The following is a 27,654-nucleotide window of genomic DNA, read 5'->3' on the forward strand; positions in this document are numbered from 1 at the left end:
GAAAGACTAAAATAATATGAGAAGATATGGCCCAATAAGGAAGCCCATTTATAAATAACAGAAACTAAAACAATAATAAATCAAAGAGAAGCAAACAAACAGTAGACGAAGAGAAGAAACAACAGGGAAAGAGCAGGGCACTCTTTGCCTCTTCTTCTTCTTCTTCTACTTCTTCTCTTTCCTCTTACTCTAGATTTCTCCGCCTCTCTCCTCTCTTTAAACGGTAACAAAGTCCAAGACTTTGAATCAATCGAAATCAAACCTTCTTAGCATCAAAATTATGTACAAAGATCGAAGCGGAGGCATAATGGGCAGTGGTGGTTCATCGAGAACGGACCTCCTCAGCGGAGGAGCTATTGATCGGAAACGGATCAACGAAGCCTTAGACAAACATCTCAAGAAAACTTCCACTTCTAAAGGCGAAGACTCAAACCCTCCTTCAACCTCCACAGGCACAGCTAAATCTCACCTTCCAGATCAATCTGAAACCGATAACAGCGAAGAAGGATCCGACGTGAGTGGCTCGGAAGGTGGTGGTGATGATGATGACACGTCGTGGATCTCGTGGTTCTGTAACTTGAGAGGGAACGAGTTTTTCTGTCAAGTGGATGAAGATTATGTGGAGGATGATTTTAATCTCTGTGGGTTGAGTGCTCAAGTTCCTTACTATGACTATGCACTTGATCTTATCTTAGATGTTGAATCATCAAACAGTAAGTTGTTAACAAGTAAAAAAACAAGTACAGCTAGTTTTTTTATTAATAACTGTTGTCTGAGTTTTTTTTATTTTTGTTTGGTGTTAAATTAGGTGATATGTTTACTGAAGAACAGAATGAGCTGGTGGAATCAGCTGCTGAGATGTTGTATGGTCTTATTCATGTTCGTTACATTCTCACTACTAAAGGAATGGCTGCTATGGTAATGAAAAAGTAGTCCCTTTAATGTTATGTTACATGGTCTTATTAAATGTTCAAGAAATCGTTAGGCGGTGATTAAGAGCGCTGTATAGTAGATTATTGTTTAGGCTGGTGACTAGACCGATTTTTAAAAAATAGTTTAAAAAGATTTGTTCCGTTTAGACCCGACTGGACTTATTTTTAGAACATTAGTCTTATTCATGTTGGCTACATTCCTATAACCGAAGGAATGTCGGTTATGGTATGAATGAAGAGCCCTTTTTGTTATTTTATATGGTCTGAGTGTGAATGACATTGAATCTCTCTCTATGTAGTTGGAGAAGTACAAGAACTGTGATTTTGGAAGGTGTCCGAGAGTGTTCTGCAGCGGGCAGTCTTGTCTTCCGGTTGGGCAATCTGATACACCGAGGTCGCGTACGGTGAAGATATACTGCCCAAAATGCGAGGATGTTTACTACCCCCGATCTAAATACCAAGGCAGTATCCTTTTCTTTTTCCTTTTATTAGCATAACATTGGATGCAGTCTTGTCGGTTAGACATTAGATTAGCTTGTTTTGTATTAAGTCTTTTTTTGTTTCCTTAATGGTTATTTCAGACATTGATGGAGCTTACTTTGGGACTACTTTCCCACATTTGTTTCTCATGGCTTATGGGAACCTGAAACCTCAGAAGCCCACTCAAAGCTATGTTCCTAAAATCTTTGGATTTAAGGTGCACAAGCAGCAATGAGAGGCTTTCTCCTCTCACCAGTCCAATGAGTTTTAACGCAATCTCGGTGGCCAACACTTCCTCTTGATTTTAAAAGGGATCAATACTAGCTTGTGGTTGGGGAGAATGAGAAGAGCTATGACAAAAGGTCAAATGTATGTAATTTTGGAAGAAACCGAGCTTATATATAGAATGCTTGAGGGGTGGGCACAAATACTTGATACTCGGTTTGTACCCGCTACTTGATTTGGCTCGGTTTGACTTGGCTCGGTTTGAAAAAACAAGTACTTGATACAATCAAGTCGAGTAACAAGTAAGCGGATTTTATTACTCGCAAGTACAAGTCAAGTATCAAGTTCGTTTTTATTTTTAACTACTTGATTGGTTACTTGACTTGTTACTTGATATCCTTTACTTGTTCCGTTACTTGTTCTATATTACTTCATTTATTAAATATTTGGTATTAATTTCATTAGTTAATTAAAATTTATGTACTGCTTAGTGGTTACTTGCCTCTTAGTTGCTACTTAATAAGTACATCTATATTATTAAAGATGAAGTACAATTTCGGTGTGTTTGGATACTTGGATAAGAGTTTAAAAAGGAGGTTTGTTTGGAAACACGGATAACATTATTAAATGAGAATTGTTTGGAAAAAGGAATAGCAGTATATTTACTTCCTTTTATTTACACATTTAGTCATTGCATTTATAAAAAATTATGTATTTCCTTTTTGTAATTTTTTTTATTTACAGATTTTACCACTACATTTAAATTCAATTGAAAATAATTAATTATAATTCCAAACTTATCTAAACAAATTGATGTCTCCATATATTGATCATTATTAATATGTAAAATTACTATTAAAAAAACATTTCACTTATTTTAACCAAACACATAAAAATATATATATATTTTTTTTTACAAAATCAGTTAGACATAAACATTCGGATACCCATTTAGGTACGAGTCGTTTCTTTCGGGTATAGTTTTTTTGGGTTTTGAAATTTCTTTTTAGTACTTCCTTTTTGTATTTTCTTTATTTATAGATTCTACCATTGCATTTAAAATTAATTTAAATTAATTAATTAAAATTTCAAAATTATCTAAACAAATCGATATTCATATATTGATCATTATTAATATTGTAAAAATATTAGTAAATAAAAATTTATATTTAACTTCATTTATCCAAACACATAAAAATATTTTCTATTTGTTTACAAAATCAGTTAGGCATATACATTCATGTATCCATTTAGGTACGGGTCGTTTCTTTCGGGTATATATTTTTTGGGTTTTGATATTTCTTTTTAGGTACTTCCTTTTTGTATTTTTTATTTACAGATTATACCACTGCATTTCAAATCAATTAAAATTCATTAATTACAATTCCAAAACTTACTGAAACAAATCGATATTCATATATTGATCATTATTAATATTTTACAAATATTACTGAATAAAATTTTATATTTCACTTAATTTAGCCAAACACATAAAATATTTTTTATTTGTTTACGGAATCCGTTAGAAATAAATATTTGGGTACCCATTTAGGTACTGGTCAATTTTTTCGGGTATAGATTTTTTTGGTTTTGATATTAGGCCATTTTTGGATATAAATTTATGTGTGGGTTTCAAATTGAATCCCCCGGGTCTGTATGAATTTTGTTCTAATGTATAGGAAACTAAAAATGTTCAAATAACGAAAGTATTTGAAAATGATTTATATTTGAACAAAATATAATGGCTGCACATAACAAAATATTAATATAAAATTACTGTATACTTGCATTCAAAATCAATTTTTTTAACAACAAACTACACAAATATTTTCATTTGTATAAAAAATGAAAATACAATAATTTAATTAATATAGAAATATGTCACATTGTTTAAACAAAATATCAATATTAAAGTATTATACATTTTGCGTTCTAAAATTATTTATTTTAGTAACAAGCCAAATAAATATATTTATTAGAGAGAGAATAAAACAAAGCCAAAAACACATAGTTTACGAGAAAGACTCTATATGTCGAACTTATTATAAAAAATATTTTACTAAAATAAATACATTCAATAATTACAAACAAATAATATATTTCATAAAAGTGAAAATAATACCCGCCCTTTCAAGGGCGGGTCAAAATCTAGTAATCCTTAAAGTTGAGTACTTGTTTTTACCAAGTCGATATCAAGTAATCTAAAGTATTTGCAAGTACAAGATAAATATTAATTATTAAAATCAAATCAATTAGTCATGTTGTTTTGTTCGTAAGTAACAAATATACATTTTCCTAAATCATAGTAAAATAATTTGTTTATGTTTCTTTTTTCATAACTAAATCAAACATAAGTGATATATTTATATAAGCATTATATATCTTATTTTCCGAATTGACTATGAAAACAATGATATATTATTTATATATAATAAATTTATTTACTTTTAGATTTCGATGAATTATCAAATAATGTACCAATGATTATCAAGTAATATACAAGTAACAAGGTAACTAACTTGCAAGTCCATCAATTTTCGGTAAGTACTTGAAACCGCAAATACTTGTTTTTAGCAAACCAAATACAAAATATTACTACTCGTACAAGCCAAACCGAGTACTAAGTACACGAAAAATGTCTAAGTACTCGGCTTGTACCCACCCCTAAATGGTTGGGAGAGAGGAAAACATAGGGTATTGGAAATTATCTACCTGTGGGGGATTCAATTAAATCATTTACAGATGTGGTTTTTCGTTTGCTTAACTGTTGTGTATAATAAAAATAATTGATGAGAAATTTTCAGAGATTTTTCATTGTTGCTTAGAGTTTCTTGTGTTCTACGTAATTAAACCATACCCTTAATATTCAACTCTTTAGTTCTAGTAGTGATGACATGGATCAGTACTTTGTTACAAAGGATTGTTCACTGAGTCTCCTAAGTGCCCCTCATGAATCGTATATTATTGATTTTATTAACATTACAATAGGTGTGATTCTCTAAATCTATACTCGAAACATGGAACACTCAACGAAAAAATATCTCCGCTCATTTTTGAAGTTAAGGAGCAATGGAGAAGCTAGGAACCGCCAAGAGAAGAGGCAAGAACTCAACAATGGAAGCTTATGTGCTGAGAGTATTGTGGCTCTAAATACAATTTTCTTACAAATATTTATTAATTTATATATTTTATTAAAATATGTACGTGTACTATTGTATTAAATTTTTGAAAACACTAACATATTAAAAATATTTTTGATTTTGAAATCTTATATTTTTGCTATCACTTTTTGTAGACTTATTTTTACTTATACTTTGCTTATATTTTCCATTTATTTTCCATTATTTATATTTACCATTACATATATTTTGCTGATCTATACTATTTAAACATAAACAATAAAAAAAATTACTTACAAAAAGTAATAATTGGATCCATATATTTATTGTTAGATTGAAATAAAAATAATATATATTTATTAAAATAATATGATCAATATAAGTTTGTTTTATTTTAAGATATATATTTTTAGATTTTGGATGATTATTATTAATATTAATTTTAATAATTTATCTAATCCAAAAATTAATGTTCATTTTATATTTTGTGGTTAATTTATGTTTTATTCATTAGGGGTATAAATGATATTGACCACTCTAAATTTTTTATTTTACAATATATTTGTAGATTTTGGATAATTCTTATCATTATTAATTTTATTTACTTATGTAATAAAAAAATAATTTTTTTTATTTTGTAGGTAATTTATATATTTATCCATTAAAGATATAAACAATATTAATCACTTTAATTTTTTTATTTTAAAATATATTTTTAAATTTTAGATAGTTCTTATCATTATTAATTTTAATCAGTTAACTAATCATAAATTAAAATTCATTTTTATTTATGGATAATTTATATGTTTATTCATTAAACGTATAAACTATATTAACCAGTCTATATCCATTGCGAAAAATCACTTCGCAAATAAAAGCATAGATCTTACAAATAACTAATACCCAATGTTTTGAAAACCGACTCGGACACTGAACCGGACTACTTACCAGATCATTGGGTCGACCGCGGATGAACCGCGGGTGAACCACAGGTTAAGAAATAAATTACTTTATTAGTTATGAAAATAAAAATATAGAAACTAAAGTTAATATTTTCTAAATGTTTTTTAAAACATAAAATAGTAGTTTGGATATGTATATATTTAGAAAATACTTAACTTTACCTTTTTATATTTTTATTTTCATTTGATATACAAATGATAAAAAATAGCTTAGACTATTTAAGTTAGAAACATGTAAAACAAAAAAAAATTGTTAATCGGCAAAGAATATAGTTATAAAATTTAGAATATATTTAACTATGTATTTATAATAAACAAAATAATCAAACAGAAAAAAAGGAAGAAGTACTAGAAGATACGGAATCAGTACAGGCTAGCAGAAAAAGAAGAACGATAGAAAAAAAAACCGAAAGAAACCTAATTTTTAATTGAAAATTTAGAATATAAAAAAGAATCTAAAAAAAAATTAAAAGTTTTAGAAAATATAAATGTTATCTATTGGTTCAACTAGTGATTCAATCGGTATTGGGTTTTGGATTTTAGTGAGTTTTTGCGGATTTTTAAATTTTGGGTTTTTCACAAAACCCGAACGAGATTTATCTCGGATTACTGGATTTATCGATCTAACCGCTAACCGCGGATCTGAGTCGGGTTTCAAAAACACTGCGGATACCCATTAGACTTCTGATTATGACCTATCTTGCGTTAAAAAGGAAGCGCCAATGGCGTTGTGTTAATGGGCTTATTTAAAGCCCATTTGGGCCCAAATATAACTGTTGCTCCGCCGGAAAATGCACAACGCAATGAACAATCAGAAAATGAAGTTGTGATTGACGGCGGATACAATTTAAAAACTCTCGACTTCTGGTGAAGCTCGATCTTAACAGCACAAGTGTGAATAAAATTAGAAGATGAGGAAGATAGGAAATTTGAATTGAGAACATAAATAGTATGCTCTGTTTCTTATTGGAACATCGATCAAAAATTAAACCCCCAAGAGATCAATACCTCTCACTCTCCCGAACTCCAACTTAACAAGATCTTACAACTCCTCAGATCCCCGATCAAGAGCAAGATAGATAGAAACAGAACAAAATTTTGCAGGTTTTTCTTAAAAGAAGGGTGATATATATATAGCTTTAGACAAAAAGGGTATACACAAAAGCTACATGCTTTGGTTTTCTTATGTAATAAAAATATTATACTAGGCGACCACGAGTGTTCCTGTCCGAACGGTTTTTCCGGCGGCTGAATCTTTTGCAGCTTCAGAAGATTTTTTACGGAGAGATCTAGCAGAAAGTTTCCAGCTTCTCTCCTTGGCTTCATCAGATTCAATCTGTTCTTCTCTACACTCTATGCTACAAAACGCTGTGTCTCCTCTGTTTAGATTTAAAAAATCAAGAAAAGATCTTATTAATATCAATTATAAAGGCAATGAATTTTCAAATCACAGATCCAGGAATTTGATTAGGGCATGATCTGATTCAGTACCTGTACATGAAGATGTCGGAGTTAAGACCAAGGTGTTTACTGCAAAGAGAGCATGATTCCAAAAAGTGTGGCTCTTCACTGCCGAAAAACGCAGAGTAATACGAAGCCATTTGCTAATCGAAAAAGATTTGGAATTGAGGAAGAGAGTGGACTGCTGAAGCAGATTCAAGATTTAGCTCAGAGAGGAAGAAGAAGAAGAAGAAGGAAAGAGGAGGAGGAGGTGGAAGCTGATTGATTTGGTGTCCATATATAAAGCCAGCCTTTAGGACTTTATTGTTGACACGAGTGAATCACCTGTGTCACGGACCACTAGAGTCTCTGTGGTCTTTAATACATCTGCACCGTTCTTTCTTTCCTTGGCCAAATTCTCGAAAGATCTATACGTTTAAGTTCAATAATTCATTCTTTTATTAGTGTCTTTTTGTGTCGTCTATATTTAAGTCATATTTTTTTGGGTATAAATTCACTATAAATTAGTTTTTTTTTGTAACGTCGAGCAATAAAGAACATATAATTTAGTTTTTTCTTCTTCTGAATTATAATAATTTGGGTGGATCTGGTTCGACGAGGGGAATCAAAACAAGTCTTGCGTTTGTGAGATTCGTTGGCCACGATAACATGCATAACGCATGATTGATGGACTTTTCCTAAATATAAAATTGGAACATTTAATGAAAGCTTCTAAGATAATACATTTTATATTATTGATATTTTGTACTTCAACGATTTGTAAAATTTTCTACTGTTCTTGTTTGTACTTTCTGCGCTCTGAATTTTAGGATTCGACTGGACAATGTTTCATTCCATGTGTGCGTGTAAATTTATAATCACCTCTCATTTGTTTACTGATTGTACTTATCAAATATTTCATTAACTAGTTGTTTGGTCCGCACAGCGGGCGTAAATAATTTATAATTACTTATTACTAAATGCATTACTAATTAAAAAATTATAATAATAAATATTATTAAAATATAAATATATTTGACACAATAGTTTTATCATGTTGTTTTCTAATAGTTATCTCATCTGACCATCATTAATAAATAGATCTTAGAATCACTTAATATTCTTTTTTCAATTATATAAAATTAAGATTTTTTTATTAATATTAAGTTATATGTTTCTTTTTTTTAATTTTAACTTGTTATTAAAATATATTTTCAGATAATAACACAATCTATATAAGAATTATCTTTTTATTTTAAAATATATAATTTATATTTTGAATAATTTTTAATATTATTAATTTTAGTCACTTATATAATCAAATAATTTTAAATTCCTCTTTTTATTTTAGCTAATTTAAAGAATTTATTCATAATGATATAAATGATATTAACCACTAAATAATTTTAAATTCACTTTTTATTTTAGCTAATTTATAAATTCTATTCATTAAGAGTATAAAAGATATTAATCAGTCTTACCATCATTAATTATTAAATCTTAGAATCACTCAATATTCCTTTTTCAATTATATAAAATTAAGAATTTCATTTGATTAATATTTATATGTTTCTGTTTTTTTTAATTTTAACTTTTTATTAAAATATATTTCAGATAACAACACAATCTATATAAGAGTTATCTTTTATTTTAAAATATATAATTTAGATTTTGGAAGATTTTTATTATTATTAATTTTAGTCACTTATATAATCAAACAATTTAAAATTCTTTTTTTTTTATTTCAGCTAATTTATAGATTTTATTCATAAGGATATAAATGATATTAACCATTAAATAGTTTTAAATTCATTTGTTTGTTTTAGTTAATTTGTAAATTTTATTCATTAAGGATAGTATCGATATTAGCCAGTCTAACTTTTAACGTGAGAGCTTCGTTGCGAAAAATTACTTCGCAAATAATAGTATAGATATCCTATTCAGAAAAAAATATTCATTAATTCCCTAGACAATAACGTTCTTTTTACTACTATAGTCTAGTGATTAATTAGTGAATAGCTCTGTGTATTTTGTGATGAAACAAAACATCTTGGAACACGTCACACGTGATATGAATCACTGTAACCAATTCAAAGAAACCATTGGAGGAAATTAAATATCTTTTCAACCAGTACTAATTTTTTAAGCAAAAAAAAAACAAGTAGTAATTTATTTTATACATATAAATAAAATATTTACACAAAAATATAGTCCGAATCCCTTTGTTTGACAATACGTAGAATAGTCTTGGCGCAAGCAAGTAAGCAACATTCAAAATAAAAAACACGTCACATTTCAATACGATCTACATAGCCTAAATGCTCTAAGAACATGCATTTACTTCTCATTCAGACATCAAAGACATAATATTCGGCTGGAATATAGTATGAACGAGCAACAGCGTGACGTTAGCGGCCTATTTTATTCAGTGTAATAAATTTGATAGCGTATCATTTTGTATTGCGTACATATGCGTGTGTAACGTGTCACATACGTGGAGTTTCCATATAAAAATCAGAACCGACTTGGAAATAACATAGATTTATGCTTCTGATTCATAATATAATCTTTCCTGTTGAAATATACCACTAATATATGAGTATCATACGTACTAGTCTTGTTTTTTATTAATTATTTAACCGAAGATCACGTCAAGCACTCATCGTTTCTGAGTAAGCAATGACTCACATTACGAATGGCAAACCATAACCGGGCTTCGTAGCCTGGTGGTAATGGAACCTCGGCTGAGGTGCCCGCCACCCAGCTTCGAAACTCGGCCACAGCGATTTAACATCCTTACTACTGGGGCGCTGGACCCCTTCGGGGAATATTTGGGAAAGTGGCTGCCCAGACACCAGAGATATCAAAAAAAAAAAAAATGGCAAACCATTATATACATAACAAAAAAATGTATTAATATTACATATGAAAAATGATGCTGTTCTGTGACCATTTTTATTAATAAAGGTCCAAAAAAGAAAGTGGCACATGACCACACAACTTGTCATCTGTCGCCGATACAACAAGGCCTTCCGAGTGGGGGAATACATCCCACTAGAGTTTGAGAATATCGAACGAGGAGCTGACTAGGCAAAACCCTTTTATAATTAATGTGGGACCCATAGTGACCTTTTCCAGGCCCAGTAATTGACGTTTTTGTCTCTCGGGCCCATGACAGCTGCTCTTGCAGTACCCTGTTTTTCCTACCTTTCATAGACACGTGTAAAGAATCTCGCTGGGAGTTTTTGATACGTGGCGGTTAACGAGGTCTTAGGGTCGCATGGGAATTAAATTCTGTTGTTTTGATAGCCGCTGATCTGTTATCCTAAATGATCTCAGCCGTAGATTAATTTCAGATGTTCTAGTTCCTAAGCTTTAGCCACTAGCCAGTAGCCACTTCCTTTCGGGCAGTTGAAAAGGTTCCTAAAACTGCTGAAACCGGTTTAAGCAGAGACAAATCAAATGTTCAATCGACCCAAAAAAACTTCACCAATTTTGTAGCAATTTATTTTTTATTACAAACTAGAGAGCTCTTAAAGCACAGCTTTACTCTTTTTTTTTTTTTGGTAATCATGTTAAATCACAGCTTTACTCTTGATAAATTTATATAGGTTATGAAGATTTATTTTCACGTTTTATCTGTACAACAAACTATATTAATACTACAATAAATTGTCTTGCGAAGATTTACGTTTCTTATGTTAAAAGTAAAAACTCACATCTGGTGATCTATTTGCATCATAATAAAATAAATTCTATAAATTTGTGTAAAGAGAGTGACTTGTTGACCCTGGTGGAGTGAGATCTTGTCCAAGAGGATGGGATACATCCAATGTTTTCTTGAAGATTTTAGCTGTTTCATGTAATGTCCATATCTTGACAATATTTCAATCTTAATATCATTTTGAGAAGGTCTGTCATAAGAAGCATAAGATCTTCAACTAGATTTAAACCAAAAAGACTTTACCAAGTGTAGCATCTTCCGATACAGATTTTCAAATGGTACAAAACTAAAGAAAGATCTAAAACTCAAAAACTCGAAGCTCGACCATGCCTTCTTTTCTCTTTGGAGAATACCAAGCCACAACTTTTCCAGACTCAAGAAGCCTCAACGAGTAGTTCAAACTGTAAATAAGATCCTCAATTTCTGCACCATACTTCCCTAGCTGAAACTGCGAGTCTACTTTGAAAACGATTGGACCTGCAACCTGCAAAGTTGTGGCATTGATTATATAAGTTCATTCTTTACACCAAAACACTTTTTGACAAGAAGCTGATTAATAATACCTGTTGCTGGAATATCAGGCTGAGTCTGGGAGAACCCAATGTGTCATCTGTTTTGTCACTACCTGAAGATCTTCTAACTGCGTCAAAGATTCTTTTAGCAAGAGCAGAAGCTGAGGACACGTCCACGCGAGCATCTACTCGTGTTAGGTCACCATACAGCTTACTAAACCGCCCTTTCTGGAACGTACAACAAGCAGAACCAAACACATCTGCGCTCATCGGACTCCGCTTCTTGCCTCCGCCTGTAACCCAAGCTGCCAAGCTGCTACCTAGTATCCCCGAAACTGCTGCATGAGGCTCCTTTAGCCTTATATCGTAAGGTAGAAAAACAGGTGCATCATCATCTTCTTCTTCGGTGTTGTTGTCTTCTTCCTCTTTGGGCTTCCACAAGTTTTTCTTAGCCTTGTATGAAACTGCAGCCTTGGCGCATAAACCAGGCATCAAAGAAGCAGGAGCATCACCTCCACCATAACTCTCACCAGCAGCATTCACAGGGTGAGGATCACCCTTGCTTTTGTGTACACCAAAACGGTATTGAAGACCGGACTCTGGAGCAAGCGAGGAGACATCAAAGTTTAATGACTCAGGAACATCCCAGAAGCGTCCTTTATGGTCCAAAAACAAGTCCGGCCAAGCTGCTTCCACAGTGAGGTCATGTTTCTCAAGCTGCTCAAAAACGAAACCATTAATTAGAAGTGCTTAAAACATTCTCAAGGGTGAAGAAATAGATGCGTACCGGATGAATAAACATCAACTTCTTTCTGAGTCCGTCTTTATCTCCATGCCGTTCAGCGCTCAGCAAGAGAGAGGAAGAAGAGCCTAACGCAATCTGAGTCCATAAACCAAGCGAGTAGAGAGATTTGTCTACAATGTGTTTTGTTGTGTCTTTGAAAAGCTTGAGATCCCATTCCTCTGCCTTGTTGATATTTGCTTTGATATCAGCAAAGAGCTTCCTTGGTTTGAACTGTCCAACCAATCCTACCCACCTACAACGACCAGTAAACCAACTCGAGTGAATAAACCTATACAGAACATGTGTAAATCAAATCCAACAACAGTGAGAAAAAAGACAGAACAATCTAATGTGGTAATGCCGTGCTTTTGAACCAAAAGCCTCAGCTAAAACCTTAACATCACTCAGTCAAACACCACATGTCTCAATCAAATCCAACAACACTGTGAGAAAAAAAGACAAAGCATCAAAATGTGGTATAAAGTCGTGTTCTTGAACTCAAAGCTAAAACCTTTGAACGTGACTCACACAACAAACACTAAAGTGAAAAGTTATCTAACCAGTTGGAAGAGGAAGGGCTGAGCAAGAGGGAGTTGAGGGAGAAAGAGCCGAGTCTCTTGTCGGAAGAAGGAGCAAAAGCAGGGATGATTCCGAGAGGAAAGCCTTCTCGGAGAAGAGAGAGCTGTTGAATCCGGTGAGAGCGGCTTGCTCGTGCACCGTCCACGGGAAATGGTTCACCGGGAACGTAACGAGCAGTTCCTTCGAGGGTTTGGGGTGAAGAAACGTTCTGGTCCCAGAAGACTGAGTCAATTGCGGAGTTGAGGTTCGCCATTTTCGTCTTCCTCCTCTCCTATTTCTTCTTCTTCTTCTTCTTCTTCTTCCTTATCTCTCTCCTGGCTAAGGAGGCAAAAGGGGTTTAAGCTTTTGAATGGGCCTTTTAGTTTAACCAATATGGGCTTTTTCATTATTTTAATGGGCCTGTGTCAAACAGTTCATAAACCCAAAAATCTTGGCAAAACAAGACTCGTCAGGTGACGCGATGATCTTGTTTGCAGTTATTGTTTGAATCTTCTGTGGGATAAACCTTTTGTTCTTTAAAGAAAACAAAAGAATATTTGATTTGATCTTTTATTTTTGCATAAAAGACAGATTGTAATAGCTCCAAAAGTGTCGAATTACAAAGAATCAAAAGCCAAAATGGTTTCTTTTATGGAAAAATGAAAGAGTCACAAGAATATGCTCGAATTTATTTGCAAAATCTCATTTTCAAGAGATAACTTGAGAGAACATCATACAAACAAAACAAAAGGAGAGAAACCACGAGAGATCAGCTAGACATGGGATGGTTGAAAACGTATTCAATGGCAAGAGGGCAAGAGTCGATCTTGTCAGCTTCTTTGTCTGGGATCTCAAGCTTGAACTCCTCTTCAATAGCCATCACTATCTCCACCGTGTCCAAACTATCTAATCCCAAATCCTTTTGGAAATGAACTTCAGGAGTCACCTGTGCGATTCAAGTTGCCAAACCTCATTAAACAACAACAACAAAACTCATCACAGAAACATTAAATTTCAAAAACATTTGCAGCTTACTAGCTAAGCCATTGATATCAATAATCCTAACTACCAATGCGACATCGTTTCATATACCATTAGCAAATACGAATCAACCAAAAGCTACAAAAGAGCGTGTCCATTGACATAACTAAAGGCATGAACTGATCACTTATTTGAGACGAATCAGGCGAAGATCGAAACTGACCTTAGCTGGATCGACTTTAGGGAAGCACTTGACAACATCGAGAACTCTGTCGACGACATCCTGCTTGCTGAGATGGTCATCGTGAGAAGAGAAAGCACGGATCGAACCAAGGAACCCAATTTGAGACTGGTTCGATCCGTGACGGGAACCCTAAGGTGACGAAGGACTGCAGTTCTCAGTGCCATCTCCGTCGAGCTCTCGAGATTTAGGGATTTGGATGAGAGAGAGAGTGATACACGAAAGAAACTAAATTGGCGAAAAGGTCATACTAGAAGGCACGTTCTTATCACGTGCCCCGTTTTAAAAGCCCAGCCCAAGTTGATTTATGGGCCTTTCTATATCCTTAAATTTATTAATACGTATCTAACTTTCTATAAATTGTGAATTATCCCTATTAGTTTCTAATTTCACATAAATAACCCAGTGATCTTCCTTTTTCAGCTTACGAATAATATATCACACTAATCTCTCCGGCGAGTATTGGAAACTGCTTCCCCTCGCGAGATCTCGAGACGTATCTCAGATCCGTCAGGCTAGTTTGATCGCTCGAGGAATCATGGCTCCGGTCTCTGCACTGGCCAAGTATAAGCTGGTGTTTCTGGGAGATCAATCCGTGGGGAAGACGAGTATCATCACTCGATTCATGTACGACAAATTCGACAACACTTACCAGGTAACTCGCTTCGTTTCCCCGATCTAGTGTATTCGAGATCCATTTTCAAGGACTCGAGATCGATTCTGTGTAATCTGAAAAGCGTTTAGATCATTTGGTACGTAACAGTCTGTAGAATGATCATAGTCGAGGATCGTAGAAACAGTAATGGGAATCTGGACTAGTTAGCTCTGACTAAATCGAAGTAGTTCTCAATTTATGAATGGAAGAGTATGTGACCTTGAATTGTAACTGTGATCATTATGTTTTAGGTTTTGATAGTAAGTGGACCATGCTCGCTTAATGCTTATGATCATTATACACAATGTTAATTGCTTTTTTTTTTCTAAGTAGTTTATGTTGTTTTTTTTGTAATCATCAGGCCACAATTGGTATTGATTTTTTGTCAAAGACAATGTACCTCGAAGATCGGACTGTTAGACTGCAGTTGTGGTAAACCTCTTTTCAAGTTTTCGTATGATGCTTTTGAGCAGATCTCATGGTTTTGGTAAATTTAACTTTGAGAGATGAATGAAATATATGACAGGGATACGGCAGGGCAAGAGAGATTCAGGAGTCTTATTCCGAGCTATATTAGGGATTCTTCTGTCGCTGTTATTGTCTATGATGTTGCTAGTATGTGAACCTTCTTACCCCTTTCTCTGTTCAGTTCTTCCTCATCAATGTTCCTTGCATTGTGAAAACTTGATCATTTTGTTTTCCTTTGACTTATAGGCAGGCAATCCTTCCTAAACACTACTAAGTGGATCGATGAGGTTAGGACAGAGCGTGGTAGTGATGTCATAGTTGTGCTTGTGGGAAATAAAACCGACCTTGTCGACAAAAGGTATTTACTGATTAATCTACCATCTCTCTCTTTACATTTTTCTGTTTTAATCGTGATGTGCAGATTACTGTTCAATAGCAAGTATGTTTACTGTTCCTTGATTGAACACGGTTTGAAATTGTAACCCTTGTCTTTTTGTACTATAGTACTAACCATTGTTTTCTCAGGCAAGTGTCAATAGAGGAAGCAGAAGCCAAGGCTCGTGAGCTTAATGTAATGTTTATCGAAACCAGTGCCAAAGCAGGCTTCAACATAAAGGTAACAGAGATCTTCTCTGCCACATATTCGTGAGAATTTCTTAGACAACAACACAAACGTTCCTGCTAGATTAAGTCCCATCAATAGTTAATTAACCTAGACTTCTTATTACCAATCTACATATTCATATGGTCTCCCGTTGATACTCTCTAAACAATCACCGCATAGTCAGAACGTAATGTCTATGTCCCATCTTTATATGATTTTGTAGGCGCTTTTCCGCAAGATCGCAGCAGCTTTGCCCGGCATGGAAACACTGTCTTCGACAAAGCAAGAGGATATGGTTGATGTTAATCTCAAGTCTTCCAACGCCAATGCATCTTTGGCTCAGCAGCAATCAGGAGGATGTTCTTGTTAAAATTTGCAACCACCACAACAAATTGACAGAGAACAAGAAAAAAAAACACAGATATAAAAGTCCTCGAGCCTTTTTTTTCATCAGATTGTTTTAGTTTTTTTGGTCTTTGGATTTTCAAATGCTCTCTGCTTCAGTACTTTTTGTTAGTTTTAACAACTTTTCCCAAAACTGTGATTTGTCTATGTATTGGATTTTATAACTGTATCTTTATAAACTAGACAGACTCTTCTTGTTTCTTCCTTTCATGTTAAGACAAGTGAGTAGAGAAAGAAGCACATCACAACACCAAAACACAAACAATGTTGCATAAAAAATTTACAAGATTTAAATGTATTGCTGCGTACTAGGTGATTTATATGTATTGTTGGATAGTAACAGTATACAGTGTACCAGATGATAAAAAAATTCATTATCAGCGATTATCTCAGTTTAGTAATATAATTTATAACTCGTATATGATCCTTGTTTAATAACACTTAAGTTTAATTTCTATAATTTTATTTTATTGCTTAACAAAAAGTTTTATGTATGGAGAATTCATAGATGATACAAACCACAGCATCCGTGAAAAGTTAGTGAGTTTCTATTATCCCCTATATATTTGTGAGTTTCTATGTATAGTTGAAGACTGATTATAGCTTCTACAATTGTTTTCTAGTCTTAGAATTATATTATTTTTGCACATTGTTTATGAATTAGCTTTAGGCAAATTCAGTCCATTACTTACTAACTTTAAAGTGTTTCAAAAAAAAAAAAACTTAGTAACTTTACTAGTTTTGACTTTTGACTTATGAGTTTAGCTTATTGTGAACGTGAACCTCTCTTTTTTTTTTTTTTGGACAACTGTGAACCTCTCTTTCAATCACTCATTTATAGTCATCGCTTAGATTGCCTCCACACGAATAGCAGGACGCAAACGGTGTCACTATTACAAGGACTTTTGTCTTTCTATGACATAATATGTTTTCTTTTTCTTGTTCTTGTGTTAAACATGCTACTGTGAAGATGTGTACTTCTATATGATTTTACATATGTAAACTTTATATTTTGATTTTAATTATCAAATGTTTTTACTAATTTAACATTTGTTGATAGAACACAGTTCAAAAAAAAAAAAACATTTGTTGATAGAACAACTTTTTTATATTAGAATGTATATGCACAGTCAATAGAGATAAAAAAATAAAGTTACAAATTAATATTTATTTCATTCGATCTCGATTGTGTTTTTTGTTTTCTTTCTATATATGTAAAATTTCTTGATTTAGGTCCAATTTTGTTTTATTTTGGAGATCAAACGTAGTTCTTGAATTTCTTACATACTCATCAGCACTAAATTTAAATGATAGGAGGATGAACCCCATGAACTCATAAATTCGAGTGCCGGTGCTGTTTAACTATTTCTATGACAATTATGTTTTTAAATTATTATTCACGGATTCAACTTGTGTTCACGTGCCATAAACTGTGAAATTCATAATTACAAATTACATTTGAAGCTGCCGGAAAAGAAAAATCAGGAGACTCTTCTTCTTCTTCTTTTTTTTTAAACAAAGTACACGACTCTTCTTCATATACAGACTACAGACAATGTACATTATTACATAACTATATATTTATTTTAATTTAGTTTTCAAAGGAATTATTTTAAAGCTGTAAAGGCTATTACTTGGGGCGGCAGATAGTTGGGTAGACAATCATGGGCTCATTCACCATTTGATGAGAAGTTTCACACTTGGAACGTGAATCAACTAACACTTCCATGCTTTTTATAAGTCTATCTTTCTCAGTGTTGAAATATTTTGGAATAACTATTTATCCTCATAAGTATTTGAGATTTTGTACGTTTAAGTATGTTAATTTTATTGATCAGTTCTGAAAACTATTAGGGTATGGACGTTTCCACACTCATTATCATATTTTATGCACTAGAATCTTCACGCGTTAATCATTTAAATTATTTGCCTCAAAATTAGTTAAAGTTAGCACATAGTTTAGGAATATGTTACCTAATCCGTGAAGATTGAATGCATTGATCATCAGAATAATCCTATATATTAATAGAATAGACTAGAATCAGAAAATAATATATTTCCATTGGCTCCGCTCATGATTCACTTAAATTTTCTGGTGCCAGTTAGAGAATGATACCTATAAATAAGGAAGTATATATACTAGTCATTTTATAGAAACCATTAATCAATATATATACGATATGATCAAAATACTGTATTTTTTTTGTTAGTAAAAACGATCTAAGCCATGTATTGCGTGATAAGACCTAGGTCATCACAATGCTTCCTCACAATCAAAAGCATGTGCATTGTGTTGTTACTATTATCGATTGCTAGTGGAAAAGTTTCTGCAGGTTTAAATTACGGAGAAGCTCTCACAAAGAGTCTTTTGTATTTTGAAGCTCAACGCTCTGGAAAATTGCCATCAGACCAAAGAGTTCAATGGAGAGGGGATTCTGCACCTGGAGACGGTTCTGATGTTCATGTAATCTAAACCCTAATCTTCTTTTACATCTTTACTACCATAATTTGTTGTAACGATTATTTATTAAGTAAAATATTTTGCTAATTGTGCAAATATAGATTGATCTCAGTGGAGGGTATTATGATGCTGGAGACAACATGAAGTTTGGATTTCCTTTGGCGTTCACCACAACGATGCTAGCGTGGGGCAGTGTAGAGATGGCATCTCAGCTCCATGCCCACAATGAGCATCAAAACGTCCTCATGGCTCTTAAATGGGCCACTGACTATCTCATTAAAGCTCATCCAGAGCCCAATGTACTTTACGGACAGGTGGGAGATGGTAAGTTAGACCATGCCTGCTGGATGAGACCAGAGGACATGAACACTTCACATCCACGTCCATCATACCGCATTGATGCTCAGCATCCAGGTGCTGACCTGGCCGGCGAGACAGCTGCGGCTATGGCTGCAGCTTCTCTTGCATTTGCTCCGTCTGATGCAGCCTATGCCAACACACTCATTAGTCACGCCAGAGATCTATTTGAATTCGGTAAAAATCATCCCGGAGTTTATCATGACTCCATTACTAACGCGGCTGGCTTTTACACAAGTAGTGGCCATGAAGATGAGTTGTTATGGGCTGCAGCTTGGCTTCACCGGGCCACAGGAGACCAGATGTATCTCGATTATTTAACACAAGCTTCAAACAGCGGAGGTGTGAGGTATGCTTTCTCTTGGGACGATAAGTTCGTAGGGGCACAAGTCTTGGCAGCCAAGGTAGGTTAATGTGATCTGTTCTTAACTTGATAGTCAAGAAACAAGCATTTAACACATTATTTTTTCCGTAAATATTAGCTTGTGTTTGAAGGGAAAGTAAAGAACGAAGGAAAGATGGCAGAGTATAAAACAATGGCCGAGCAGTTTATATGCAACTGTGCTCAAAAGGGTTATAGTAACGTTAAGAAAACTCCAGGAGGTTTGCTTTGGTTCTTGCCATGGGAAAACCTCCAATACACAGCTACTGCTTCTTTCGTCTTATCAAGTTATAGTAAATATCTTGAGGCTGCACAAGCTTCCGTCCAGTGCCCCAATGGTGTTCTTCAAGCTTCTGATCTTCTCGGCCTCGCACGGGCGCAGGTAAGTCAAGCATTCAGTTTTTGAGTCGGCTCAATGAATATAACATTAAGTGGACTGACCCTGGATTTCATATATTAGTTTATTATTATTTAGTTATTTTTTTGGTCAAATGTTAAAGTTAAAAGTGTTCAAAAATTAATTTTAAAATTTTCTGCGTGGAAATTCATTCATTCATTAAGATAATAATTTTTTTTCATGATATGTACATGTTTATGTTACTAGGTAGACTACATACTTGGGTCAAACCCCAAGAGCATGAGCTACATGGTTGGATTCGGGACCAATTATCCTAATAGACCACACCATAGAGGAGCCTCTATAGTGTCAATCAAGAAAGATCCTAAACTGAAGGCATGCAATGAAGGGTGGTACCCTTGGTACAAATCTTCTGAACCGAACCCTAATGTTTTGGTTGGAGCTATTGTTGGTGGACCGGATGTGAACGATGTTTACCAAGATGAACGATCTGATTATCAGCACAACGAGCCCGACACTGTCACAGTTGCTCCTTTTGTTGGTGTTTTTGCTGCCCTCGCATGATCTCAAATAACTACACCTATATGAATTCGTTTTCATCATTTACTGTCTGAGGACCTTATTTCTCCTAGACGCTCTAGCGAGTAATTATCATCTTTTTATTGTGTAAGTGTAGAAACAAAGTCAAAATTTGATTATAATAACTTGATTTAGTGGGACACTGATCATTATATTACTAACAGACCAAATTCGAGTGCATACACAAAAAGGCACAAACTAACAAAATTAGTATCTATCATATGTTATCTAAATTTCAGGACACTGATCAACTAATGTGCTCATATATAGCCTTTTGTATACAGTGAACCTTGGGTTAAAATGTATTTGCCGATGGGTTTGAGTGTCTGCAACATTGTGCCCATGATGTCTTATTGTCTTTTATCGACTATTGCTAAAGGATCATAACATAGCTTCTTGGCAAAAGGGCGAGCACTTGCAACTCCACCATGATCAGGTGAAACTACAACCAAATCAGCAGAGGATATGGCTAATGGCTTTTCTTCTAGCTAATCAAGTATCACAGGCTGTTCATGGATAGTAAGTTAATTAAGAAAATCGCATTATCTAGGTACAGTTTATATCTTTAGTTAACATAATTTATATTTTACCTACACAAATATGAAAATTTTGGGTTATGGTTAATACACGTAAGTAATCTTAATATAGTAGTTTTTTTGGGGTCAAATATATAATAGTTTTATATCAAAAATTATTTTGTGTATACTAAATTGTGTTGACTTCACATTTAAATCATGTCTATCGTACATAAAGAAGATTTTTCCATCATGTTGAATCTACTTTAAAAAATAGATTTTATGATAAACTAGAATTTGACTCGCACTCCTGTGCGAGTGTTTGATTTAACTTGTGTTCAACATAAATTATAAACAATTAGTTTTATAAAACATCTCATGTATATTCTTTATATTTTGTAATTTATATATAGAGTAGAATATATTATTATATTATGGATGTATGATACTAACTTTTTTATTTGTACATATATTATATTAAAAAATTTATAACTTGATACAATTTGATGTAATTCATATATTAACATGTTGTTTTTCGTTAATTTATTTTAAAATCAAACAACATACTAAAGTTTTTATTTTTTTTGTATTAGTTTTCTATGAATTATTATTAATTTTATGATATTTTGTTTGAAAATTGAACTCTAGTGATTTTTATATTTGACTAAATTAAATTAAATAAGATAATAGTATATTTAAAAACTGTTTTATATAATATATATATTTCAGTTTGTGTTTTTATTTCACCACAAAGAAACAACAACCATTTTAATTAATTAATTTAAATTTATTTAAATACAGTGGAAGAATCTGTAAATAAAAAGAAATACAAAAGGAAGTTTTTCATTTATTGTAAATGCAATGGTTATATGTGTAAATAAAATGAAGTGCTTAATCTACTATTCATGTTTCAAAAAAAATCATTTATCATGTTATCCATGTTTCCAAACAAAACGAAAAGTTTTTCGGTTTTAATAATATACTAAAACTTGACCCGTACCCCTGCACGAGTGTTTAATTTAACTTATATTCAACGTAAACTCACAAAACACTGGTTTTATAAAAAAGCTCAAGTAGATTTTATATTTGTGATTTACATATAGAGTAGAATATATTATTTTATAATTTATATGTTTGATAATAATTTTTTTATTTGTACACAATATTATATTAATTTTTTTATAAATTGATGCAATTTAATGTAATTGTACAATTCATATATTAATCTGTTGTTTTGTTAATTTATTTTAAAACGAAAAACATACAACTAAAATTTTAACAATTAGCATTAGTTTTTTATGAGTTATTATTAATTTTATGATATTTTGTTTTCTTGAAAATTGAACTTTCAAAATTTTTTTATTTGATTAAACTAAATAAGGTAATACTATATTTAAAATACTATATATCAGTTTGTGTTTTTATTTTCACCACAAAAAACAACAATTATTATAGTTAATTATTTTAAATTGATTTTAAATGCAGTAGCATAATATGTAAATAAAAAGAAAAACGAAAATGAAATACTTAGTTTATTGTAAATGTAATGGCTAAATGTATATATAAAACGAAGTACTTAATCTGCTATTTATATTTCTAAACAATTATCATTTATCTTCTTATCCATGTTTCCAAATAGTAGATAGATAGATATTTAAAATTCAAGGATCCAGTAAAATCAAAATAGTAGATAGATAGATAGATATTAATCTATTATAATGGTTTTTGGTCTCAGGAACATGACGCTGAACTGACATGGAAGCAACCAAAACATGTTCCTCAATGTTTGCTTCATCTTAAGACACTAGATTGGTACGTAAGGGGATCAACATACAGGGAGGAGGTGGCCAAATACATCCTATCGAATGCAGAGAGTTTGGAAAATGTTATTTTACGCATTGACTGCGACGACGAGGAGGATTTTCCCGAGAGGAAGATAGACTTGAGGTGTGGGATGACTTCGAAGGATGGTGTCCAGATGATTGTGAGTTTGAGCTTATAGCATGATGCAGCACATCTTCATACGGTTGGGACTTTCTTTATGTCTTATTATGATGTTCCTAATTTGTTTAGTTGACTAGCAATCATTGCTCTGCATTTGCAACATTTTATTACTAGGTGTGTTGTCCGCATATGCGGGCACAATTTTCTTACGAATATTTATTAGTTTATATATTTTATTAAAATATGTATACTTATTATTTTATTAAATTTTTGAAAACACTAACATATTAAAAATTGATTTTGAAATCTTATACTTTTGTTTTTACTTTTTGTACACTTATTTTTACTTATATTTTGTTCATATTTTCCATTTCTTTTCCATTATTTATATTTTCCATTACATATATTTTGCTCATCTATACTATTTAAACATAAACAATAAAAATTTTACTTACAAAAAGTAATAGTTGGATCAAAACATTTATTGTTAGATTGAAATAAAATTAATATATATTTTTATTAAAATAATATGATTAATATATGTTCGTTTAATTTTAATATATATTTTTAGATTTTGGATAATTATTATTAATATTAACTTTAATATTAGAGCTCGTCGTGTTCTTCTGATTCTGTTTTGTCCATTTACTTGTTTCTTTTTTTCTTCTCCAACAAAAGTAGAGCATTCTTGTGCTCGAAACTCCTCTCATTGTTTCCATTTCTTTTGATCCCTTAGTTCAGGATCATGAGATTGTACAACCTTTTTTGTTGTTATAAAGTTAACATTTCAGCAAAAAAATATTAATTTTAATAATTGATCTAATAAAAAAAAATTAAACTAGTTTTTTATTTTGTTGTTAATTTATGTTTATTCATTAACGGTATAAATGATATTGATCACTCTAATTTTTTTTTAAAAATATATTTTTATATTTTTCATTATTAATTTTATTTACTTATGTAGTAAAAAATAAATTCGTTTTTATTTTGTAAGTAATTTATATATTTATCCATTAAAGATATAAACAATATTAATCACTCTAATTTTTTATTTTAAAATATATTTTTAATTTTTGGATAATTCTTATCGTTATTAATTTAATCAGTTATCTAATCATAAAATTAAAATTCGTTTTTATTTTATGAATAATTTATATATTTATTCATTAAGGATATAAACGATATTAACTAGTGTAACTTTTAACTTGAGAATTCTGTTATGAAAACACTTAGCAAATAATAGTATAGATTGTTAACCGAAAACCTAACCATTAACGTTCTTTTTATAACCAAATACTCGGAGAATCTCAGACTGAGATTTTAAACCTTGTGATATCTATCTCATTACTACAACATAAACATTACACATAAGAATCTCGTTCAACCAGAGAGAAGTGTGTATATTGTTTCATACAAAACTTGAGTTTAAAAAACAAAAACTTGAGGTTAAACAAATACATTGGAATGTCCATGTCTAAGAAAATTTTCTCAGTCTCTGTATTTCGTGTCCTGAGGCTGAGCTGTTCAAGAACTTAAAACCTCAGAAGATTTGGAAATTTTCTGTAGCACCAAGCTCTTCCACAATTGGTGTACAAACAATTTTGTCATGAGCACAAGCTCTTCCACAATTTAGTACTAATAATTCATCCTCTCTTTTTTTTTTCTTGACATGTAAGTTGTATAATTTGTCTCGTTGATGAAGAAACTGATCATCAAGAAGGCCAAAATCAGAGCATAAGTCAGTCCAAAAACAGATTCAAATGGTCCTCTACTTCTTTCACATTATGTAAAATGGTAAATATTCATGATCACTCTCTGGAATCGTCTGGTTCTTCACGCTTTCTTGCTCAAACTCTTAAAGTCAGTTTGTTCTGTTTGCATAACTCTCTGTCAATCTCCACAGTTACATATCTTGATTCTGTCATGCGAACAATCTCTGGAGTCGATTCCTGTCACAATCACCACAAGTCTCAGGAGCAACTGAAAGAGCCGTCTCCATCGCTCCGATAAACCAATGCAAAACTTGAATCTATATTTATCTCGGCATATCCAAGTGTTTGCAAAGCTCGCACCCTGAGAATGATCGGATCAACATTGAGCCTCTCATGCGCCAAAGTGTAAAGGACAGAGTAGCCTTGTTCTTTTGGTCAACGCAGAAACCAGCGGCAGCAGACTGAAAGTCACAGTGGGACGGAAGCAAATTTAACCCGCATGGAAATTTCGAATGGTCAGCGTTCCTTTTATTCCTCGCGATCAGCCGCAGCGTCAAGAAAAACAGGGTGGCGAGTGCTGCGCTGGGCTGTGTTTTGCGGTGGTGATAATTTAAAAGCTGAAGCAAAATCGAGTCTTCTTCTTGTTTTATTTAAATTGTGTGTGACATGATAAATCACAAACTTAGTTATCGTTAGCTAATACTACTTTTCCTTTTTTGGGTCAAAATACTATTTTTCCCTACTATACTTGGCTTTATCTCTTTTCCTTTTTCTATATAGTTAAACCTCTTCTTTGGTTTGCTATATATATATATATATGTATCCCTCAGTGCACGTTTTAGAACACACAATCAATAACACCTATTACTTATCTCTCAAGCAACCTTGTTAAGTTCATATAAATAGCTTTGCATACGAACTCAGTCTTTCGGGTTTATTCTTCTTGTCTTCGTGATCAAGTAGGATTTCGAATTGTTGCTTCTTGTGTTTGTTTATCTCGGCTTTTGAAACAAGTCTTTCAAGAATTGAGGATCAAAGCTTCGTGATTGAATACGAGTCGTTTTGATAGTAGCGGTGAGTTCTTGTTAGGATTGTGTAGACAAAGCACTCTTGTCTCGTTTTCCTCTCTGTCAGTCGCTTAGGGTTTACGAAAGTTTTAGCCTCTGCTCTAGAGCTCTCTATCTATCAAACACAATGAAGAAAAGGTAATAGTTGCGATTCTGTATGTAATTGATTAATTCTATTAACCAGGTTTCTCAAACTATAAGATCCAAATCGTTTTTTATTTAAATACAGGTGTGGTCAAAGTATGGACAGGATCAGTCAGTTGCCAGATGCTGTGCTTGCGAAGATCTTGTCTTCACTTCCAACAACAAAAGGTGTCGTAGCCACAGCTGTTTTGTCTAAACAATGGCGGTTTCTTTGGAAGATGGTGCCCAAGCTCACGTTTAGGTACAACGGTGGCAATGATATTCAGGGGTTTTCAGATAGTGTTCGGAGGACTATGCTTTCACTCGAAGCTCCGTATCTACAGAGTTTGCATCTTGATGCTTCACTTGGCGAAGATGATCGTATGGATGGTTTTGGAGAGTTACTTGGAATCGCACGTGGACTCCATGTGCGTGAGTTGGTACTCAAACTCTCTCGCCCAGGTTTAAACAGATATCCAATCATCTTGGATAACTGTCAGTCTCTGGAAACCTTGAAACTTCGTGGTTCCATTGCTCTAGAGGTCCCTTCTCCAGTTTCTCTGACTTCTCTCAGAACTCTGCACCTTGAAGATGTGTTCTACGACAGTGAGTCTGTTGTGAACCTTTTGAGTGGCTGTGTTCGTCTTGAAAATTTGTTTGTTACTCGAAATAGTGATGATGGTGTGGAGACTTTCACTGTAATGAATTGACTTTGTTGTTGTTGTTACATTGTTTATGGGATTATTACTAATACTACCGCCTAATTGCATATATTATTAAGGTTCCTGCTGGTAGCATCTTCAATCAGCTGGAACATTTGCAGCTGTTTACAGAGTGTCTACCTTCCTGGAATCCACTAATGGTCCTCCTTGATAACTCTCCTAATTTACAAGTTCTAGAGATTATCGGTGTAAGCATTGCAAGTTTCATCTTTCATAAAAAAAATAATTGCGCAGCTGCTCGGTTTAAGGGTTGGATGATCTATTAATCTAATATATAATGGTTTTTGATTTCAGGAACACGATCGTCAACTGACATGGAAGGAACCAAAACATGTTCCTCAATGTTTTCTCCATCTTAAGAAATTAGATTGGCTGGTAAGGGGATTAACATACGGGGAAGAGGTGGCCGAATACATCCTATCGAATGCAGAGAGTTTGGAAAATGTTATTTTGCGCATTGACTGCCTCTACTGCGACGGGGACGAGGATTTTCCCGAGGAAGATAGACTTGAGGTGTGGCATGACTTCCAAGCATGGTGTCCAGATGATTGTGAGTTTGAGCTTATATCAATATAATGTGATGCAGCACATCTTCATACGGTTGGGACTTTCTTTGTCTTATTATGGTGTTTCTAATTTGTGTAGTTGACTATGTCTTTGAGCAATCATTTGAACCTTTAACGTTAATGTTCTTTCTATAACCAAACACTAAAACTGAGATTTTAAACCTTGTGATATCTATCTCATTACAACACAACAGAAACATTACACATAAGAATCTCGTTCAACCAGAGAGAAGTGTGTATATTGTTTCATACAAAACTTGAGTTTTAAACAAATACATTGGAATATCATCATGTCTATGAAAATTTTCTTAGTCTCTGTATTTCGTGTCCTGAGCTGTTCAAGAACTTAAAACCTCAGAAGATTTGGAAATTTTCTGTAGCACCAAGCCCTTCCACAGTTGGTGTACAAACAATTTTGTCATGAGCACCTAATATGTTTGCTGAGGCCTATCTCCCGCTTCCTTGACATGAAAAAAATGTGCTCTTGTATACACAACCAATGACTCAATTCCGAAACTAGAGTAGAATCGATAATCCATAGCAACACATTCTTGTGTTTATGGAAGGAATGTGCTTGTTCTATTTGGACAACTCTGTCAATCTCCACATTTACATATCTTGACTCTGTCATACGAACAATCTCTGGAGTCGATTCCTGTTTATCATATCTTTTTTTGAGTAAATCACAATCACTACAAGTCTCAGGAGCAATTGAAAGGACCGTCTCCTTCTTAAACAATCACCATCTGAAACTGCAACCACTCAGAGAACGGTGCAT

At 33.0% G+C, this 27,654-nt stretch overlaps 7 protein-coding genes across 8 annotated transcripts; 4 read left to right on the top strand and 3 right to left on the bottom strand.

Moving 5' to 3' along the window:
- The first annotated feature begins 89 nt into the window (after nucleotides 1–89).
- Nucleotides 90–2,093, top strand: LOC130508991 (putative casein kinase II subunit beta-4). Of its 2 annotated transcripts, none has more exons than XM_057004499.1 (4): nucleotides 90–713; nucleotides 809–918; nucleotides 1,232–1,394; nucleotides 1,514–2,093. In XM_057004499.1, the coding sequence occupies exons 1-4, from the start codon at nucleotides 281–283 to the stop codon at nucleotides 1,645–1,647; spliced, it is 840 nt and encodes a 279-aa protein (XP_056860479.1). In that variant the 5' UTR covers nucleotides 90–280; the 3' UTR covers nucleotides 1,648–2,093. The 2 variants fall into 2 exon arrangements, with proteins under 2 accessions (XP_056860479.1, XP_056860478.1); XM_057004498.1 differs by having other exon boundaries at nucleotides 91–713; nucleotides 1,232–1,397.
- A 4,541-nt stretch (nucleotides 2,094–6,634) lies between these two features.
- LOC130509620 (FCS-Like Zinc finger 3-like) lies at nucleotides 6,635–7,434 on the bottom strand. Its single transcript, XM_057005776.1, has 2 exons — nucleotides 7,210–7,434; nucleotides 6,635–7,097 (listed from the first exon to the last, which is right to left on the bottom strand). The coding sequence occupies exons 1-2, from the start codon at nucleotides 7,317–7,319 to the stop codon at nucleotides 6,923–6,925; spliced, it is 285 nt and encodes a 94-aa protein (XP_056861756.1). The 5' UTR covers nucleotides 7,320–7,434; the 3' UTR covers nucleotides 6,635–6,922.
- Nucleotides 7,435–11,080: 3,646 nt separating this feature from the next.
- LOC108844563 (protein TRIGALACTOSYLDIACYLGLYCEROL 4, chloroplastic) lies at nucleotides 11,081–13,060 on the bottom strand. The gene is made up of 4 exons (XM_018617839.2): nucleotides 12,739–13,060; nucleotides 12,182–12,431; nucleotides 11,446–12,111; nucleotides 11,081–11,366 (listed from the first exon to the last, which is right to left on the bottom strand). Exons 1-4 carry the CDS (start codon nucleotides 13,008–13,010, stop codon nucleotides 11,181–11,183), a joined length of 1,374 nt encoding a protein of 457 aa, XP_018473341.1. The 5' UTR covers nucleotides 13,011–13,060; the 3' UTR covers nucleotides 11,081–11,180.
- A 303-nt stretch (nucleotides 13,061–13,363) lies between these two features.
- LOC108844702 (acyl carrier protein 1, mitochondrial) lies at nucleotides 13,364–14,140 on the bottom strand. Its single transcript, XM_018617990.2, is given in 3 exon segments — nucleotides 13,364–13,682; nucleotides 13,941–14,080; nucleotides 14,083–14,140. Coding segments are annotated over 3 exon segments (360 nt in total). The 5' UTR covers nucleotides 14,126–14,140; the 3' UTR covers nucleotides 13,364–13,505.
- Nucleotides 14,141–14,388: 248 nt separating this feature from the next.
- LOC108846068 (ras-related protein RABH1b) lies at nucleotides 14,389–16,291 on the top strand. Its single transcript, XM_018619276.2, has 6 exons — nucleotides 14,389–14,613; nucleotides 14,975–15,045; nucleotides 15,140–15,228; nucleotides 15,328–15,439; nucleotides 15,607–15,697; nucleotides 15,909–16,291. Exons 1-6 carry the CDS (start codon nucleotides 14,497–14,499, stop codon nucleotides 16,053–16,055), a joined length of 627 nt encoding a protein of 208 aa, XP_018474778.1. The 5' UTR covers nucleotides 14,389–14,496; the 3' UTR covers nucleotides 16,056–16,291.
- A 1,855-nt stretch (nucleotides 16,292–18,146) lies between these two features.
- On the top strand, nucleotides 18,147–20,310 carry LOC108844635 (endoglucanase 15). Its single transcript, XM_018617919.2, has 4 exons — nucleotides 18,147–18,554; nucleotides 18,653–19,312; nucleotides 19,391–19,672; nucleotides 19,895–20,310. The coding sequence occupies exons 1-4, from the start codon at nucleotides 18,318–18,320 to the stop codon at nucleotides 20,210–20,212; spliced, it is 1,497 nt and encodes a 498-aa protein (XP_018473421.2). The 5' UTR covers nucleotides 18,147–18,317; the 3' UTR covers nucleotides 20,213–20,310.
- A 4,943-nt stretch (nucleotides 20,311–25,253) lies between these two features.
- LOC130508995 (F-box/FBD/LRR-repeat protein At3g26920-like) lies at nucleotides 25,254–27,023 on the top strand. The gene is made up of 4 exons (XM_057004504.1): nucleotides 25,254–25,603; nucleotides 25,695–26,286; nucleotides 26,370–26,498; nucleotides 26,605–27,023. The coding sequence occupies exons 1-4, from the start codon at nucleotides 25,593–25,595 to the stop codon at nucleotides 26,884–26,886; spliced, it is 1,014 nt and encodes a 337-aa protein (XP_056860484.1). The 5' UTR covers nucleotides 25,254–25,592; the 3' UTR covers nucleotides 26,887–27,023.
- Nucleotides 27,024–27,654: the final 631 nt, after the last annotated feature.

Source organism: Raphanus sativus, chromosome 3 (assembly GCF_000801105.2).
Source record: "Raphanus sativus cultivar WK10039 chromosome 3, ASM80110v3, whole genome shotgun sequence".
NCBI classification, from domain to species: Eukaryota; Viridiplantae; Streptophyta; class Magnoliopsida; order Brassicales; family Brassicaceae; genus Raphanus; species Raphanus sativus.